The 19,713-nt window shown below is 47.1% G+C and overlaps 1 protein-coding gene and 1 long non-coding RNA gene across 7 annotated transcripts in view; one reads left to right on the top strand and one right to left on the bottom strand.

The window, feature by feature from the left end:
- Positions 1-130: 130 nt before the first annotated feature.
- MYL6B (myosin light chain 6B) lies at positions 131-3,046 on the bottom strand. Of its 2 annotated transcripts, XM_003126266.4 has the most exons (7): positions 2,799-3,046; positions 2,044-2,071; positions 1,682-1,825; positions 1,118-1,291; positions 555-632; positions 368-405; positions 131-241 (listed from the first exon to the last, which is right to left on the bottom strand). In XM_003126266.4, exons 1-6 carry the CDS (start codon positions 3,018-3,020, stop codon positions 377-379), a joined length of 675 nt encoding a protein of 224 aa, XP_003126314.1. In that variant the 5' UTR covers positions 3,021-3,046; the 3' UTR covers positions 131-241; positions 368-376. The 2 variants fall into 2 exon arrangements, with proteins under 2 accessions (XP_003126314.1, XP_084812204.1); XM_084956078.1 differs by lacking the exon at positions 1,682-1,825.
- Positions 3,047-4,545: 1,499 nt separating this feature from the next.
- The window catches only part of LOC106507496 (uncharacterized), a 24,401-nt gene continuing 9,233 nt past the window's right edge, over positions 4,546-19,713 (top strand). The window contains exons 1-4 of one of the 5 annotated variants that reach the window (XR_014803380.1): positions 10,385-10,959; positions 11,745-11,848; positions 14,722-14,948; positions 15,888-16,061. This is a non-coding gene — a long non-coding RNA (uncharacterized LOC106507496). Of the gene's footprint in view, positions 4,637-4,823; positions 5,124-10,384; positions 10,960-11,427; positions 11,849-14,721; positions 14,949-15,887; positions 16,062-19,713 lie in introns of those variants that run through there. The other 4 variants (XR_014803382.1, XR_014803381.1, XR_002344289.2 and 1 more) reach the window with 4 other exon arrangements.

Here is a 19,713-nt window from a genome sequence, read left to right as displayed (position 1 = left end):
GGTGGGGTGGGGCGCAAGGAATCTCCTCCTGCGAGCCGCAGGAAAATCGGGGGATGTCGGATTTGGGAGAGGAGATCCCTCCCTTTCCTTCCTTCCCTCCCCCACCTCTGAAGAAAGCAAGAGTCGGAGGTTTAGGGGAGGAACCGTCACTTTATTTTGAAACAATAGGTGGCCTCCTAGCGGCAGGAACTTGCTTTCGCCCGCGAGGGGTAGGGGGACTCCTTGTCGAGCCCCACTGCACCTGTGGAAAAAGATGAACGTTGCCAAATCCTGGAGCTCAAGCGCGCAGCAGGACGTGGAAACGTATGTCTCTGGTAGAGGGAAGGGAAGCAGGCTGGCCTCACAAGGCGAAGTGGGAGGGCCCTACCTGTAGAGCTCAGACGCTCAGGATGTGCTTCAGGAAGGCTGCAGAGAGAGGAGGCAAGAGGGGCTTCAGAAGATGGTCTTGATAATCCATCTGACTTTAGATAATCTGGGCCACAGGACGCGCCCCCACATACGAGGAGCCTCATGCTTCCCCTCTTCCCCTGTCTCTTCAGCTCCTAGCCGCTCACCTTCATAGTTGATGCAGCCGTTGCTGTCCTCATGTCCTGCCAGAACTGTCTCCACCTCCTCTTCAGTCATCCTCTCTCCTAAACCCCAGACACAGCGTTTTAGCCCCTGCCTTCCCTCCCTCATCAACCCAGGCCTCATTCTTCTGGGTGGTACCTCTTCTCCCACCCTGGAGACTTGCCCATAGCAACAGTCCCCCAAGAGAATCCTGTCCTTGTAATGCGCATGCCTTGAATGCCTCCCAGCATCTTGCTTTCCATTTCACCTCAGTTACACCTGGTGAAAGCTCCACAGACAAGGAAACTGAATTTCAGAGGATTAAGAGACACATACCATATCACAGAGGCCAACCATCTCTTCCAAAATAGAAGCTCAGATCTCCCATCTCATCCCCTTTCCTCTGCCCTTTGGGAGGCATCTGTACCCCAGAAGCAGGCTCTGACCTTCTCGGTCTTCTGCCCATGACCTCCAGGACAGTAATCCCTCCCTGGCTCTGCCTGCTTGGCTAACCTTCTTCTTGGTTCACCCCCTCCTCTCCACCCCACAGTTCTGGTCCCTGCCTCACCCAGGGTAGTGAGGACATGTCTGAGCTCTGCTCCCATGACTTTGCCGTTCCCCTCTTTGTCAAACACGCGAAGCCCCTCCAGGTAGTCCTGGTATGTGCCTTGCCCCTGGATCTTGGCCACTGCCTGGAGCATGGGCAGGAAAGTCTCAAAGTCTATACGTCGGGTCTTCAGCTCTGCAGATCAGAGAGGTGAAGGTGAGGTCACTGTGATGTCACCTAGGACTTAGCTCTCATCCCCACCACGAATTTCTTTTCTTTTCTTTTTTTTTTTTTTTTTTTGGCCACACCCATAGCATGTGGAAATTCCCAGGCCAGGGATCAAACCTGTGCCACAGCAGCGACCCAGGGGGCTGTGGTGACAATGCCGGATCCTTAACCTGCTGTGCCACAAGGGAACTCCCCACTAAGGATTTTATTTGTTCAACATTCAGGATGATTTTCTGCCCCTGGGTCTGACAGCTTTAGAAGTCCGGGGACCCACCTCAGCATCCTCTGTCACCTTACCCACATTCCTCGGTTCCACCACTAAACTGAAAACCCTCATTGTTCCAGGGGTCCCCTCACCATCACTCTTGGGGTACCCCAGGACTCTGAGCACCTCGGCGTTGGTGGGGTTCTGGCCCAGGGCCCTCATCACGTCCCCACACTGGCCGAACAGGATCTTGCCATCCCCTACTCGGTCAAACAGCTCGAAGGCTTCCTTGAACTCTGAAGTATAAGGAGGGGTCAGTGTTGACAAGGGGTTCCCATCACCATCAGAAGAAAGAAGAGTTAGAAACTATGTGCTTGAGCTGGGCAGCACAGGGAACACAAAGAGCACTGGTGTTGCAGGTTTCAAGGTCGGGACTGGAGTTAGGGGAATAGAAAGAGGATCTGACCAGGGGCTTGGGATGGACAGTGGGCTCAGGGGACCAGCTTCTCCTCACCCTCCAGCTGGTCCTTGTTAAACTCGATCTGTGGAAGAAAAGAGCAGGTGAGGAGGGATGACAGGGCTTATTCAATCTCTCTCCAGCACTCCTCCCGACCAACTGGCAACCACTTCTGGGGAGGGGCCCAAAGGGACCAGGCTGGGAGCCCAGCCACCTCAGTCCCATTCCCAGCTCCAGACCTTGGGAGAATCCCAAGAGGAGGAATTATTGGGGGGAGGGTTTCCTGGGAACAGGGTTAATCCCATGCCACCTGTTCCCCTCCCTCTACTGCCCTGAGCCCTGCATCCCTCACATAACTGGGGGCTGAACAAAGGCTAAATTTACCCCTGGCCCCCAGCTGTGATTGTCTAACAAGTCTGTCCTCTTCAGCCTTCCTTCCTGGGGTTCAGAGCTGTGGCCTTTCGTGTTGAACAGTCAGCCAGGGGCCGGCAGCAGCTCCCTCCCTTCACCTTGAAACTGTCCTCAGAACCCAGATGTTCCCCATCTCACAGTCCCTGCCTCCAGCAGGAGGGTCAGTGAGAATGTGTGTGTATATACGTACACAGAACGTGTTATAGATTAGAGGAAGAGCTCAACAAAGACAATAGCAGAGTCATGACCCTGAATCCTTCCAAATAGGGGACGAAGGGAAACCCCCGCTATCATCCAGTGCTTACTGATTCCCTACCTTCTAGATACCCCCTAGTCCTCTAGGCTGAATCCCACCCTTTACCACTCCCTCCAAATTCTTTTCTCACTTTCCAGGGACTCACCACCACTTTGGAGAGATCGACGGGGGGCTCCTGGATCTTCGCAGAGGCTGAAGGGACAGCTGGTGCTGGTGCTGGTGCTGGTGCTGGCGCTGACGCTGACGCTGGTGGTGGCTTGGCTGGAGGGGCCCCTGCTGCTGGCTTGGCAGCAGGCGCAGCAGGCTTGGGGTTAGGGGGCCCCACTGGTTTCTTCACGGGAACGGGAACATCCTTCTTGGGAGGCATGATGTCCGGTGGCCAAAGGACAGTGTGCCGATGGGGGCACCCATCTCTGTTTAAATAGCCAGGGAGTCTGGGATGTCAAGGGGCGGGGGCAGGGGCAGGGAGCCAGTTGGCGATGGGGAGGGTGAGATAGAGGAGAGATATGCTGGCCTGCCCTCACTCCCCTGGCCTCCTATGGTTCAGGACTCCTGCCCCAAGGTCTTCTCCCTTCTGTCCACCTGGCCCCAAATGCTGACCAGAACAATGGCCCCTTTGGGGGCAGGGGGAGGAAGCCAGAGACTGCCCAGAATGGGGGAGTTAACCTCCGGGGTGAGGATAGGATGCTTGCCAGTGACAAACAGTAAAATAGGGGTGAGGCAAAGAAGGAGATCCAGGCATTCAATGCCCTCAACCCTCTGACTCAGAAGAGCCCTTTTTCCTAGCAGCTTTAGACTCTTGAAGACTGAAGCAGGGATGGGGGCCTTGTGAACTGTGATTGTTAAAGTGGGGTCTGGGAGTAGTGAAAGGTGAAAAAAACAAGCAGACTCTCTGCTCCTCTCTGACCATGGATGAGAAGCAGGGATAGTGGATCCCACAGCCTCATAATCCTGAATACTGTAATTCCCTAACCCTCTTCCTGCCAGCCCAGAACTGGAACTGTGTACAAAATAGAGACAGAATAGTAAGAGAAGAGTGTGACCTCCCCCTCCGATTGTCTCCTGTACCCAGTGTTAAACGTTTAAGGAGCGGGGATGCGGGCAAGGACAGTTTAACACCCACCATCCATACTCCCAAGGAAGGAACACTTGTCCACAAACCTATGGTCATTCAGGTCAGACACAAGTAGGGTGCTTGCTGAACCTGCAGGGGCTCCTTGCACCTGGGGGGAAGGGCAGGCTCTGAGAGGCAAAGGGCTTAATTTCTAAAATCTCTAATCCAAAAGGACGTGGGAGGCCCTTTGGCCTCCATGAGTACTCATTCCCAACCAGAGGGATAATAAAACCTCCAGACTAGGTTGCCAGATTACAAACCTTGCTGGGAGCGCTGGGGTAGAGTCGAAGTCCGGGCATATGGGGTAGGGGGGGGGGGGCGTCACTGGCTAGTTTTGTTCTGGGGTTAAAGAAAGAGACGATTTAAACAGCATTCCGAGGAAGATAAGAGTGATCCCACTTAGGTCCTGGGGTTCAGAGAGTTGATGCTGGGTCTCCCACTCCAAAAAAGTCTCTGAATCTCATTACTGCCAATTGCCTCATTTTAGGAAAATAAGCACATCACTCTCTCTCTCTCTCTCTCTCTCTCTCTCACACACACACACTCACATACACACACCCTAAATATTAAATAAAGGAAAGAGTCCCTCCCCAAAGCCCCAAAAACTCACCCTGAGGGGTCCAGGTAAGAGGAGGAGGCGGGGCGAAGGGCAGCCGCAGTCCCTGAAGGGTTAATTTCGCCAGCCACCGAGCATGCCGGGAATCGTAGTCCTCGCGCGCGCCCGGAGGCTCACGGGAAACTCCGCTTAACTACGTAAGGGGGGCGGTGTTAGTGCGGTGGCTTCCGGCCCGAAGCGGCGGTTGGTGACTCAGTATCTTTGGGGCGCGTTTCTTATCCCGGAAAAAGTACTTTTCACTGACTCTCAAAACGTGCGCGGCCCTTCAGGATATCTCCCTTGTTTGGCCCTGAGTTCACTGTTTAGTGTGGGCGGAGCTGTTTTCCTGAGTTCGCTGTGAGAACGCGGAAGCAGCGGAAGGGTTGTAGCTGCCCCAGGCTCAGATAGAAGATCAGGTAGCTCAGGAAGCACTTAACGGCCCCGGGCCGAGTGGTTAGGTCAGTTTAGCTTCCTGTTGCAGTTCGGTAGAAAATAGAGGCCATTGAGTGGCTGTATGACTTGGAACAGTAAAGTTGTTTGTTTGAAGTGAACTGGTAGTTGAAGTAAACGTTAAAATTTGGAATTAAGCCGGCTCACCTGCCGCAGTCCGAGTTGAAGTTTCTCCATTCTGCCGCCGCGTATGCATCAGGCACCCTTTCTGTTCTTCACAGGTCTCTTTGGAGTGGAGGCCTGCGTTCTCCAGCTCTTGACTCTGAGACATCTCTGCCCAGCATTGGACATCTCTTTCCCGTGGATGGCTGGTTGTTTTTTAGATTTTTTTTTTTTTTAACGTTCGCACCTGTGGCACATTGAAGTTCCCAGGCGAGGGGGGGGGGTCCAATTGGACCTACAGCTGAGGCCTGTTCCACAGCCAGGGCAACAGGGATCCGAGCTGCATCTGCTACCTACATCACCTGTGGCAAAACTGGATCCTTAACTCACTGAGTGAGCCCAGAGATTGAACCTGCCTCCTCACAGAGGTAGCGTCGTGTCCTTAACCTGCTGAGCCACAGAGGGAACTCCTTGTTTGTGTTTAATTGAGGTATGGTTGGTACAGAATATTCTGTTTCAGGTAGGTTGTATGTACTCCATAACCATTAATAGTTATAAATATTGGTTATATTCTCTGTGTTGTACATCCCCCAAGATGCTTTTGAAAGGTCTCCTTTGGGCTGGTAAGGAACCAGCCCAGCCCCACTGATCTACTACTAGATGGAAGAGTAAATGCCCTGAAGGTGCATACCATGCTGGAGATTGGGGCTTGCACGGGCTTGCTTGCAGGCAGTGGGTGGGAGTAGAAAGCCCACAAGAGGTCAGAAGAGTGAGGCATAAATGAACTTAATGGGCAGTGCAGAATTGATGTTGGCTGGTTGGGGAAGCTTTTTGGAAGAGTAGAAATGGATTGTATAATAAAAACAATAACCGATGAGGAGGTGGAGGGTGTTAGCAACCATTTCTGAAGGTCTCCACAGAGCAGGTACTGCATGAACCATAGAGGGTGCTAAAGAGTGTGGATTCAGACTAGCCTGCTTAAATGTGATGTTTTATTTGCTATTGTTTTGAGTTCTTTTTCAGGCTACTTAATTTTTGTTTGTTTGTTTGTTTTGTTTTTTTTCTAGGGCCACATCTGCATCATATGGAGGTTCCCAGGCTAGGGGTGGAATCGGAGCTCCAGCTGCCGGCCTACACCGCAGCTACAGCAGCTCGGGGTCTGAGCTTTGTCTGCGACCTACACTGCAGCTCATGGCAACCCCGGATCCCCGACCCACTGAGTGAGGCCAGGGATCGAATGCACATCCTCATGGATACTGGTCGGGTTCATTTCCACTTAAACACAACGGGAACTCCCAGCCTACTTAAATTTGAATCTAGGGTCTTCAAGGTACTTACCTCCAGCAAGTTTATATATCTTACTGTGCCTCAGTTCCTTCATCTATAAAATAATAGTAATACCTATCCTGTAGGTAGTGGGTACCTACAGTGCTGTTGGGAGTATTCAGTGTGTTAATCTTTATAAAACACGATGGGTTTAGCATATGGAGTTCCCATCATGGCTCAGCAGAAACAAGTCTGACGAGCATCCCTGAGAACACAGGGTAACCCCTAGCCTCGCTCAGTGGATTAAGGATCCAGCGTTATCGTGAGCTGTGGTATATATAAGTCAAGACTTGGATCCAGTGTTGCTTCAACCTCTAGCCTGGGAACCTCCATATTGCTGTGGGTGTGGCCCTAAAAAGACAAAAACAAACACCCCAGAGGAGTTCCCGTTGGGGCGAAGTGGTTAACGAATCCGACTAGGAACCATGAGGTTGCGGGTTGGATCCCTGCCCTTGCTCAGTGGGTTAAGGACCCGGCATTTCTGTGAGCTGTGGTGTAGGTTGCAGACGCGGCTCGGATCCTGTGTTGCTGTGGGTCTGGCGTAGGCTGACGGCTACAGCTCTGATTAGTCCCCTAGCCTGGGAACCTCCATATGCTGCGGAAGCAGCCCTAGAAAAGGCAGACAAAAAAAAAAAAAAAAAACCCAGAATGGGCCTAGCATAGAGTAAGTGGTATATGTGTGTGTTAAATTTCCTTTACTCAGCCCAGCATATGAAGTAGTTAGTATTTCCTCATTTTACATCCATAAAGTAGCACGAGGCACAAAGCGATGGAGAGCAAGAAAGAATACATTTCTTTTAGGTGTTTGGTTACAAGACTGTTTGTTTGGGGGAGGGTCACGTAACAGATGCCTTTTTGTGTCTTTCATCACTTCCACAGAAGGGGGTTTCAAAGATGTGGTTTATCTGAACTTTTTTTCCCTCCTCTTCCTCTCCTTTATCTAGAGCCATCTTTTGGGCAGTTTGCCAAGTAAAAGTGGTTATGGCATCATCTGACTTTCTAGCATTTCTGCCTGCTTTATAGAGAAGTGGTGCAAGGAGAAAAGAGAAATACCTTGGCAAACACAAGTTGGAGGACTGTTCGTTTTCTGTGTTTTAAATGTCTATTTCAATAGACTTTTAATCATAAATACTGCGAACTGGACTGCACATGGTCTTAACTGGGCATGTGTGATGTATACATTATGTATGTGGATTTTCTGTGACAAATGCCCATCTCCCCTCTCTTTCTACCCCACCTAGCATATGACTTGTATGTTCTTAGGGACTGCATATTTATAATATTAGTCAATATAAAATAATTAGGGCACTTTTTTTTTGTCTTTTGTCTTTTTAGGGCCACACCTGCGGCATATGGAGGTTCCCAGGCTAGGGGTCTAATTGGAGCTGTTGCCACCGACCTACACCACAGCCACAGCAACACCAGATCTGAGAGGGCACATTTTTTTAGCAATTTTTTTTGGCCACGCCTGAAGCATGTGGAAATTCCCAAGCCAGGGATCAAAACCATGCCACAGCAGCAGCTCAAGCTGCTGCAGTGACAATGCCAGATCCTTAACCCACTGTACCACAAGAGAACTTCTTTATCTTTTTTTTTTTTTTTTTTTTTCGTCTTTTCTAGGGCTGCTCCCATGGCATATGGAGGTTCCCAGACTAGAGGTCTAACCAGAGCTGTAGCCGCCAGCCTATGCCAGAGCCATATCAACGCAGGATCTGAGCTGCATCTGCGACCTGCACCACAGCTCATGGCAATGCTGGATCCTTAACCCACTGAGCGAGGCCAGGGATCAAACCCTCAACCTCATGGTTTCTAGTCGGATTCGTTAACCACTGAGCCACGACGGAAACTCCAAGAACTTCTTTAATATACAATTTTTAAAGGTTGCTTTCCATTTACAGTCATTACAGACTATTGGCTATATTCCCTATGTTGTGCAGTACATCCTTGAGCCTGGCTTACACCCCAAAATTTGTACATCCCACTCCCCTACCCTTATTTATTTATTTATTTTTTTATTTTTATTTTCCCACTGTACAGCAAGGGGATCAAGTTATCCTTACATGTATACATTACAATTACATTTTTTCCCCCACCCTTAGTTCTGTTGCAACATGAGTATCTAGACAAAGTTCTCAATGCTACTCAGCAGGATCTCCTTGTAAATCTGTTCTAAGTTGTGTCTGACCACTCCCCTACTCTTATATTGTCCATCCCTTCCTTTTCTCCACCAGTAACCACTAGTTTGTTCTTTTTTTGTTGGTGGTGGTGGGTTTGTCTTTTTTTTTTTTTTTTGCCATTTCTTGGGCCACTCCTGCGGCATAAGGAGGTTCCCAGGCTAGGAGTCGAATCAGAGCTGTAGTCGCCCACCTACGCCAGAGCCACAGCAACGCGGGATCCGAGCCGTGTCTTTGACCTACACCATAGCTCACGGCGATGCTGGGTCCTTAAGCCACTGAGCAAGGCCAGGGATCGAACCCGAAGTCTCATGGTTCCTAATCGGATTAGTTAACCACTGAGCCACAACGGGAACTCTTAACTAGTTTGTTCTTTATATCTGTGAGTATGCTTCTTTTTTGTTATATTCACTAGTTTGTTGTATTTTTTAGTGTTCCACATATAAATGATATTTGGTATTTGTCTTTTTCTGTCTGATTTATTTCATCTAACAATGCTCTCTAGGTCCATCCATTGTTGCTGTAAATGGCAAAATTCTTTTTTTATGGCTGTGTTCCATTGTGTATATATACCACATCTTTAGCTATTCATCTGTGGAAGGACATTTAGTTTGGTTCAGTATTTTGGCAGTTGTAAATAATATTGCTGTGAACATAGCAGTGCATGTATCTTTTCAAGTTAGTGTTTTTTGGTGTTTTTTTTTTTTTTTTTTTTTTTTTTTTTTTTAATGTATACCCAAGAGCAGAATTGCTGGGTCATATGTCATATGGTAGTTTTGTTTTTAGGTTTTTTTTTTGTTTTTTTTTTTTTGTTTTTTTTTTTTTTTCAGGGCTGCACCTGTGGCATGTGGAAGTTCCCAAGCTAGGGGTTGAATCAGAGCCGCAGCTACTGGCTTATGACACAGCCACAGCAACGTGGGATCTGAGTGTTTTCAGTTCTTTGAGAAACCTCCATACTGTTTTTACAGTGGCCGCACCAGTTTACATTCCCACCTCCAGTGTACAAGGGTTCCCTTTTCTCCACACCCTCACCAACATTTGTTATTTGTGTTCTTTTTGATGATAGCTATTCCAACAGGTGAGAGGTGAGGAAGGGCACATCTTTAAAAGGAAAAAAAAGATACACATTAAAAATCTAATAAAAACCAAATAGAGGGGGAGTTTCGTTGTGGCACAGCTGAAATGAATCCGACTAGTAACCATGAGGTTGCAGTTCCATCCCTGGCCTCACTCAGTGGGTTAAGGATCCAGTGTTACTGTAAGCTGTGGTGTAGGTTGCAGACCCAGCTTGGAACCAGCATGGCTGTGGCTGTGGTGTAGGCTGGCAGCTGCAACTCTTGATTCGACCCCTAGCCTGGGAACTTAACATATGCCACAGGTGTGGGCCTAAAAAGAAAAAAAAAATAATAATAGAGGAGTTCTCTTGTGGAACAGTGGGTTAAGGATCTGGCATTGTCACTGCAGGGGCTTGGGTCACTACCTTGGCTCAGCTTTGATCTCTGGCCCAAGAACTTTCGCGTGTTGCAAATGTGGCCAAAAAGTAATAATAAAAAACCTAATAGAAAGGTTTTTGGAATTACTTGGCACTATAGATCTTGAGTAACTTGAATAATTGTAGGTTCACCCTTTACAGCTTAACTAGCTCTTTCACCACTAGCTAATGTGCTAAGATGGATGATGGTTTAGGTAGAGAGAACATAGTTTTCTAGGTAAACAAGAAAGATGTCTTAAGTCCTCTGGTATTTTGACCGGAAAGTGGTATGGGTGGTAACACAGGGGAAAGAAGAGGGAAGACAACACATATATTTTATGATACACAGGTAGTTTATAAACTCCTAAGTCCCATTTTTCTTTTTTTTTGGCCGCACCCATGGCATGCAGAAGTTCCCAAGCCAGAGATCAAACCCCGGCCACAGCAGTGACAATCCTGGATCCTTAAACTTCTGAGACTCCGGGGGACTACCCAAGTCTTTCTTTTTTTTTTTTTTTTTTCTTTTTCTTTTTTAGGGCCACACCTGCAGCATATGGAGATTTCCCAGGCTAGGGGTCCAGTTGAAGCTACAGCTGCCAGCCACAGCCACAGCAATATGGGAACCAAGCCATGTCTGCGACCTACACCACAGCTCATGGCGACACCAGATCCTTAACCCACTGAGCAAGGCCAGGGATCAAATCCACAACCTCATGGTTCCTAGTCGGATTCATTTCCACTGCACCACGACAGGAACTCTTTTTCTGCTTTTTTTTTAAAGGGCCATTCCTGCAACACATGGAAGATCCCAGGCTTGGGGTCGAATCGGAGCTACAGCTGCCGGCTTACGCCACAGCCTCAACAACACGGAATCCAAGCCGTATCTGTGACCTGCACCCCAAGTCATGGCAATGCTGGGTCCTTAACCCACTGAGCGAGGCCAGGGATTGAACCCACATCCTCATGGATACTAGTCTTGTCCAAAACTCGCTGAACCACAATGGCAACTTCCCAAGTCCTATTCTTATAGACCCACACTAGATGCAAGATAGCAACAGAAAAACAGAGTTTATGGTGAGTAATGCTAGTTTCATTTTTGTAATGTTCTGAAACAGTGGCTCTCAGACTTAGCTGTTCTTCAGAATCTCCTGGGAGCTTTGTAAGCAGACAAACTTCCAGACTCTTTCTCCCAAAATTTCTGACTATAGGTCAGTGTTAGGGCCTGGGAATCTATTTTAGCTTCCTGGAAAGCACAGAGAATAAACTAAGAGACATAGGTAACCAAAGCTTTAATGAAAGGAGTGATCTTTTCAAAATGTGCATTTGATCATATCATCTCCCTACTTAAAATCCTTCCATGTTTTTTTGTTTTTTGTTTTTTCTTTTTTGGCCACCTGAAGAATGTGGAGTTCCTTACCTTGGTCCACAAAAGCCAGCACAGTTTCAAATGCTCCTTGCCAGGGAGTTCCCGTCGTGGCGCAGTGGTTAACGAATCCGACTAGGAACCATGAGGTTGCGGGTTCGACCCCTGCCCTTGCTCAGTGGGTTAACGATCTGGTGTTGCCGTGAGCTGTGGTGTAGGTTGCAGACGCGGCTCGGATCCCGAGTTGCTGTGGCTCTGGCATAGGCCGGTGGCTATAGCTCTGATTCAGCCCCTAGCCTGGGAACATCCATATGCCGCGGGAGCGGCCCAAGAAATAGCAACAACAACAACAACAAAAAGTCAAATGCTCCTTGCCAGGAACAGCCATACCTACTAGCTTTCAGATCTTCAGAGGTGTGCCGTGTACTCTGTTCAGGCTGTTGCCTCAGTCTTTTGGGTTTCTTCCCCTTTCCCCGCTAACACATGCTACTTCCAGGACCCAAGAGAGCACAGTGCCTGACATCTACTAGCTCTCAAATACCTGTAGAATGAATAGCTACCTGGGTGAAAGGGAAGAGTCAAGGATGGACACTGATACTGGTAAGTTGATAAGGAGATAGGTTGGGGATTCAAGAGATTGAGAGAGTTCCCTGTATTGAAGTCTATTTATCTGGCCACGTCTGGCCTGCAGGGGTTCCTGGGCGAGGGCTCAAAGCCTCTCCACAGCAATAACCAGTAACCAGAGTCACAGTAGTGATGACATTGGATCCTTAACCCCCTGAGCCACCAGCGAACTCTTTGAACTCTTATTTTTATCCTGAAATAGAAAGTGAGGTGATTGACTTGTTGAAAGAGGAAGTAGAAGGAGGTGGCTTGAGAAAGTAGTGAAAGTTTGAAATAGGTGCTGAGGAAGATGGGTACAGATGGGTACAGGGGACCCATTCACAAATACACATTTAAGATTTACCCGTGGGAGTTCCCGTCATGGTGCAGTGGTTAACGAATCCAGCTAGGAACCATGAGGTAGCGGGTTCGATCCCTGCCCTTGCTCAGTGGGTTAACGATCCAGCGTGGCCGTGAGCTGTGGTGTAGGTTGCAGACACGGCTCGGATCCCATGTTGCTGTGGCTCTGGCATAGGCTGGCGGCTACAGCTCTGATTAGACCCCTAGCCTGGGAACCTCCACATGCCGCAGGAGCGGCCCAAGAAATGGCAAAAAGACAAAAAAAAAAAAAAAAAAAAAAGATTTACCCGTGCTCTACCCTGTGCTGAGCAGCTTGCAGGATGTTGTGGTGGGAGATCAAGAATTTGCTATGGTGGGAGTTCCCGTTGTGGCGCAGCAGAAACAAATCCGTCTGGGAACCGTGAGGTTGTGGGTTCAGTCCCTGGCTTTGCTCAGTGGGTTAAGGATCCGGTGTTGCCATGAGCTGTGATGTAGATCGCAGTTGTGGCTCAGATCTGGCATGCCTGTGGTGTAGGCTGGCAACTGTAGCTCCAATTGGACCCCTAGCCTGGGAATCTCCATATGCCACGGGTGTAGCCCTAAAAAGCAAAAAAAAAAAAAAAAAAAGAAACAAGAATAAGAGAATTTGCAATTGTGCCAATCCACAGGCAGCGATTTCCTTTTTCCAGCAGTACTCAGTTGCTTGGATGATTTAGCTAGAGAAGAGAGGCAACCAGAATGGTAACAGGTTGGAGTTTTGTGGAATAGGGATAATAAGTGAATTTGAGGAGTCAGGAAATTGAGAATCTGAATAAAAGAGTTTGTGGTCCAGGAGTTCCCATCGTGGTTCAGCGGAAACAAATCTGACTAGAATCCATGAGGATGCAGGTTCGATCTCTGGCTTTGCTCAGTGGGTTAAGGATCTGGTGTGGCTGTCACTGTGGCATAGGCTGACAGCTACAGCTCCCATTTAACCCCTAGTCCAGGAATCTCTATATGCTTTGGGTGTGGCCCTAAAAAAAAAAAAAAAATTCTGGTCCAGGCCAGATAGAGGAGTGAGTAGTATGAAAGTGGCTGATTAGATTGAGAGAATATGGAAAGTCATGAGAAGCTGGAGTCTCAGGAAGAAGTGAAATGGTTGAAGATCTCTTTTGTAGTTGGAGAAAATAACTCATTTGAATTTAAAATTTCAAAGGCATGGTGGAAAGGGTATGTGAAGGTCATCAGGTTTGAGGAGAGTGTCCTTTAAAATTACTTCAATAATAGGAGTTCCTGTAATGGTGCAGCGGAAACAAACCCATGAGGAACCATGAGGTTGTGGGTTCGATCCCTGGCCTCGCTCGGTGGGTTAAGGATCCGGTGTCACAGTGAGCTGTGGTGTAGGTCACAGATGTGGCTCGGATCTGATGTGGCTGTGGCTGTGGTAAAGGCTGGCAGCTGTAGCTCCAGTTCCACCCCTTAACCTGGGAACCTCCGTGTGCCACTGGTGCAGCCCTAAAAAAGCAAAAAAAAAAATTTATTTCAATAACAAATAGCAAAAAATCTGATTAAAACTAGCTAAGCGGAGTTCCCGTCGTGGCGCAGTGGTTAACGAATCCGACTAGGAACCATGAGGTTGCGGGTTCGGTCCCTGCCCTTGCTCAGTGGGTTAACGATCCGGCGTTGCCATGAGCTGTGGTGTAGGTTGCAGACTCGGCTCGGATCCCGAGTTGCTGTGGCCCTGGCGTAGGCCAGAGGCTACAGCTCCGATTCAACCCCTAGCCTGGGAACCTCCATATGCCACAGGAGCGGCCCAAGAAATAGCAAAAAGACAAAAAAAAAACAAAACAAAAACAAAAAAAACCTAGCTAAGCAACAAAGAGGATTTATTGGCTTATGTAAACTGAAAAGTCAAAAGATAGGGTGGGTTTTCAGTTCATTTAATCCAGAAGTTCAACACATAAGAAAGGGATCTGTTGTCTAATTCTCTTGCCACTGTCCAGGTGTTAGCTTCTTCCTTGAGTCCCTTCCTGGAGGCAGATATGGCTTAGCCGCACAGCTATTAAGTCCTTATGCACAAAAGGAAGACAGCAAGTTTCTCCTGGCCATTACAGTCTGTCCCTGGACCTCACTCTGACTAGACCTACTTAGATGCCCATCCGTCCTTGACCTAATTACTATGGCCAGGGAAATATGCCCTGATGGGTTAGGTCTGGGTTATTATCCACCTGGTAAGGAGAATGGTGTTACCATGATTCACTTAGGCCACCCAGGGTGTGTCCCTGACACTGGAGGTGGATTGGAGTCCATCCAAAGGGAGGAGGGGAAACCAACAGTGTCCACCACAAGGAGGAACTATGATACTAGTTATTGAGTGACCTACTCTACATTGAAGACTCCAAGGTGACAGCAGTACTCAGGGTGCCGCACCCTTCTGTAAATATGGAGTGTGTGTGTGTTTAGGGAGTGACAGTGATGAGAAAAGGTAAAGACAGTATATCAGATGGGCATCACTTCCAAAGGAGCTGAGATTTTTGTTTTCTCTTTTTCAGTGTGGGTTAAGAACCCAACATAGTGTCCCTGAGAATGCAGGTTTGATCCCTAGCCTTGCACAGTGGGTTAAGGATCTGGTATTGCCAGGAACTCCAAGAGGACCTGAGATTTTTCACTGTTCTGAGAATAACAATGGGGAAGCAGCATTGGGGTGCAAGGAGAACAAAGAACCCACCTCCCAGTATATGGGGTTCAAGAGAAAGATTGGTCACTGGCCAATCTTCTGGTGAGTGTGGGCGCTTCTGGTGAGTGTGGTCTTTTTTTTTTTTTTTTTTGTCCTCATTCAAGTATAGTTGATTTACAATGATGTGTTAATTTCTGCTATACAGCAAAGTGATTCAGATATATATATATATACACACACACACAAATTCTTTTTAATATTCTTTTCCACTATGGTTTATCATAGAATATAAAAATACAGTTCCTGTGCTATACAGTAGGACCCTGTTGTTTATCCATTCTAAATGTAATAGTTTGCATCTGCTCACACTAAATTCCCAGTCCATCCCTCCCTCCACCTGCCAACCCCTTGGCAACCTCTATGTCTGTGAGTCTGTTTCTGTTTTTTGTTTTTTAAAAAGCCACTCCTGTGGCATATGGAAGTTCCCAGACTAGGGGCTGAATTGGAGCTGTAGCTGGTGGCCTACACCACAGCCAGAGCAATGCCAGATCCTTAACCCACTGAGCAGAGGCCAGGGATCAAACCTGCGTCCTCATGGATACTAGTCAGATTCATTTCTGCTGAGCCATGATGGGAACGCCTGTTTTTATTTAAAAAAAAATTTTTTTTTTTTCCTCATGGCCTGTGGCATATGGAAGTTCCCGGGCTAAGGATTGAATCAGAGCTGGAGTTGCCAGCCTATGCCAGCAGCCACAGCAATTAATGCAGGATCCTGCAACCTACGCCACAGCTCACAGCAATGCCTGGTCCTTTAACTCACTGAGCAAGGCAAAGGATTGAACCTGAATCCTCATGGACACTAATTGGTTTTGTTACCTCTCAGCCACAATGAGAATTCCTGGAAACTCCAATTTTTGTTTTTATTTTTATTGCCTTGGGAGATTGACTAAGAAAACATTAGTACGATTTATGTCAGAATATTTTGCCTATGATCTCTTCTAGAAATTTTATGGTGTGTCTTTTTTTTTTTTTCCTTTTTAGGACCTCGCCCAAGGCATGTGGAAGTTCCCAGGCTAGAGGTCAAATCGGAGCTGTAGCTGCCAGCCTACACCACAGCCAAAGGACACAGGATCCAACCCACATCTGTGGCCTGCACAGCAATTCCTGGATGTTAACCCACTGGATTGAACAAGCATCCTCATGGATACTAGTCAGGTTCGTTATCATCCTCATGGATACTAGTCAGGTTCGTTATCACTGAGCCACAGTGGAGCTCCCTGGTGTCATGTCTTATGTTTAAGTCTTTAAGCCATGAATGAGGTCTTTTGAGAGGTTAGCCATATTTCAAGGGAGGCCAGTGAGCTTTGTGTAAATAAGGTAAAGGATTATAAGAGGTAGAGTGGATGGGAAGTATAATGTGGAACTAGGTTACTAGGTTTGCAGAGAGAGCAGTGGAAAGGTTTGAGAGGGCCCTTCAGCTGCAGCTGCTCTCTTTCTGCCTCTGTTCTTTTTGTTGTTGTTGTTCTTTTTTTTACTGCTTAGGGCTGTACCTGCGGCATATGGAAGTTCTATGGCTAGGGGTCGAATTGGAGCAGCAGCTGCCAGCCTGCACCACAACCACAGCAACTCGTGATCCAAGCTGTGTCCTTGACCTACATACACAGCAACGCTGAATCCTTAACCCACTGAGTGAGGCCAGGGATAGTACCTGCATCCTTAGGGATACTAGTCAGGCTCATTACTGCTGAGCCACAATGGAAACATTTTTTTTGCCCCCCCGCCCCTCGCCTCCAGCAGCATGCAAAAGTTCCTGGGCTAGAGATCAACCCAAGCTGCAGCAGTGACAACTCTAGATCCTTAACCTGCTAGGCCACCAGGGAACTCCCAGCTGCCTCTATTCTTTGTACCTTATTTTCTGTTAGTGATAGTTACTCTACTTGCCTGACTACCCTAATCCCTCCTAGATTTTTAGTTCTTTTTTTTTTTTTTTTAAATTGAAGTATAGTTATAGTTGTGGCTCAGCAGGTTAAGAACCTGACTAGTATCTATGAGGATGCAGGTTCAATCCCTTGCCTTGCTCAGTGGCCATGCTACAGCTTGCGTAAGTAGCAGATGTGGCTTGGATCTGGCATTGCTGTGGTTGTGATGTAGGCCAGCAGCTGCAGCTCTGAATTCAACCTGTGCCTCAGGAACTTCCATATGCTCCAGGTGTGGAAAAAGGAGGGAGGGAGGAAGAGAAAGAAAAAAAGAAAAAAGAAAAGGAAGGGAGAAAGAGAAAAAGGGAGGCAGAGGGAGGGAAGAAGGGAAAGAAAGGAAGGAAGAAAAATTAATTGAAATATAGGAGTTCCCATTGTGGCAAAGTGGGTTAAGAATCAACTGCTTTGGCTCAGGTCACTGCAGAGGCATGGGTTCCATTCCCACCCAGCACAGTGAGTTAAAGGATCCGGTGTTGCCACAGCTGTCATCCCTTGCCCGGGATTCAGTCCCTGGCCTGGGAATTTCCATATGCTATAGGTACGACCATAAAATAAGAAATTAAAAAGTTGAGGTATGTTTGACATTTAACGTTCCTTTATTTTCAGGTGTACAACATGACAATTTGATATTTGCATACATTGCAAAATGATCATCACAGTAAATCTAACATGTCACCATACTTAGAAAAATTGTATGATGAGAACTTTTAAGATCTGCTCTCATAATAACTTACAAACATACAATACAATATTATTAACTATAGTCACCAGGCTGTACATTACATGCCCAGGGTTTTTTTTCTGGCTGTGCCTGCAGCATGCCAAAGTTCCTAGGCCAGGAATCGAACCTGCACCATAGCAGCAAACCAAACCACTGCAGTGACAATGTCAGATACTTAACCCACTGTGCCACAAGAGGACTCCAGGATTTATTTATTTTATAACTGGAAGTGTGTACCTTTTGACACCCTTCACCCATTTCACTTACCCTCCATCACCTCCCTCTGGCCACTACCAATCTGTTTCTGTATTTGTGAACTTGGTTTTGTTGTTTTTTAGATTCCACATATAAGTGTGATCATAAGGTATTTGTTTAGCTCTGACTTACTTCAGTTACCGTAATGCCTGCGGGTTCCATCTATGCTGTCACAAATGGCAGGATCTCCTTTTTTTATGGCTGAATAATATTTCATTACACACACACACCATCTTCTGTATCCATTCACCCCTGAATGGACACAGATTATTTTACATCCTGGCTATTGTAAATAGTGCTGCTATTGTAAATAGTGAACATTGGGGTGCATGTATCTTTCCCAATTAGTGTTTCTGTTTTCTTCAGAAAAATATCCAGAAGTGGAATTGCTGGACTGTATGGTGGTTCTGTTTTTAATTTGTTGTCGAGCAACCTCCATACTGTTTTCCATAGTGTCTGTACCAACTTACATCCTCATCAGCAGTGTAAAGAGTTCCCTTTTCTCCCCATCCTTGCCAACTCTTAGTTCTTATCTTTTTTTTTTTTTTTCTCCTTCTTTTTAGGGCCGCATCTGTGGCATATGGAAGTTCCCAGGCTAAGGGTCAAATTAGAGCTACAGCTGCTGCCGGCCTATGCCACAGCCACAGCAATATGGGATCCCAGCTTTGTCTGTGACCTACACCATAGCTCACAGTGACACTGGATCCTCGACCCACTGAGCGAGGGTAGGAATGGAGCCCTCATCCTCATGGATGTTAGTTGGATTCATTTCGCTGTGCCACAACAGGAACTCCCTTATCTTTTTGATAAGTCATTCTAACAAGTACGAGGTCATATCTCATTGTGGTTTTGATTTACATTTCCCTGATGATTAGGGATGTTGAGCACTTTTCCTTGTGCGTATTGACCATCTTTGGAAAAATGTCTGTTCAGACCTGCCCGTTTTATTTTATTTTTGTCTTTTGTCATTTTTGGGGCTGCACCTTCAGCATATGGAGGTTCCCAGGCTGGGAATCTAATCAGAGCTATAGCCACCGGCCTACGCCGCAGCTGAGCCGCATCTGCAACCTACACCACAGCTCACGGCAACACCAGATCCTTAACCCACTGAGCGAGGTCAGGGATTTAACCTGCAACCTCGTGGTTCCTAGTTGGATTTGTTTCCCCTGTGCCACAATGGGAACTCTAAGATCTGCCCATTTAATTTAATTAATTTATTTATTTATAGATTTTCTTTTTTCTTTTTTTGTCTTTTTTTTGTCTTGGAGGTTCCCAGGCTAGGGGTCTAATCTGAGCTGTGTCTGCAACCTACACCACAGCTCAAGGCAACACCGGATCCTTAAACCACTGAGTGAGGCCAGGGATCGAACCCGCAACCTCATGTTTCCTAGTCGGGATTCGTTAACCACTGAGCCACAATGGGAACTCCTAAGATCTGCCCATTTTAAAATTAGATTTTTTTTTTTGCTCTTGAGTTGTATGAGTTCTTTACATATTTTGGATATAAATCCCTTATCAGATAAATGACTTACAAATATTTTCTCACATTCAGTATGTCGATTATTTCTTTTGCTGTACAGACTTTTTTAGTTTGATGTAGTCCCACTTGTTTATTTTTGCTTTTGTTGCCTTTGCTTTTGGCGTTAGATTGGCTTTTAGTTGTTTTTCTTTTTTGGCCGCCCCTCGGTATACGGAGTTCCCAGGCCAGGTATCACATCAGAGCCGGGGATCAAACCTGCCTCCCAGCACTGCAGAGGCACCACTTATCCTGTTGCACCACAGCAGGACCTCCCTTTCAGTTCTTTAGGGTGGTCTTACCTTTACATTTTAGTAGTATCTTGTGCAGTGCTCCCTAATGTTATCTGGATTCTAGCCCAAAATTGGAAAATTGACAGGTGGGGTGATTGCTGCTAGA

The sequence above is a fragment of the Sus scrofa genome, chromosome 5 (assembly GCF_054392235.1).
Source record: "Sus scrofa isolate SSC_HxYL_T2T_F1_AM1 chromosome 5, Sscrofa_HxYL_maternal_Yorkshire_Landrace_v2.0, whole genome shotgun sequence".
Taxonomy (NCBI): Eukaryota; Metazoa; Chordata; class Mammalia; order Artiodactyla; family Suidae; genus Sus; species Sus scrofa.
Note: the sequence above shows the minus strand (reverse complement) of the source record. Positions and strands in the feature narration are given on the sequence as shown.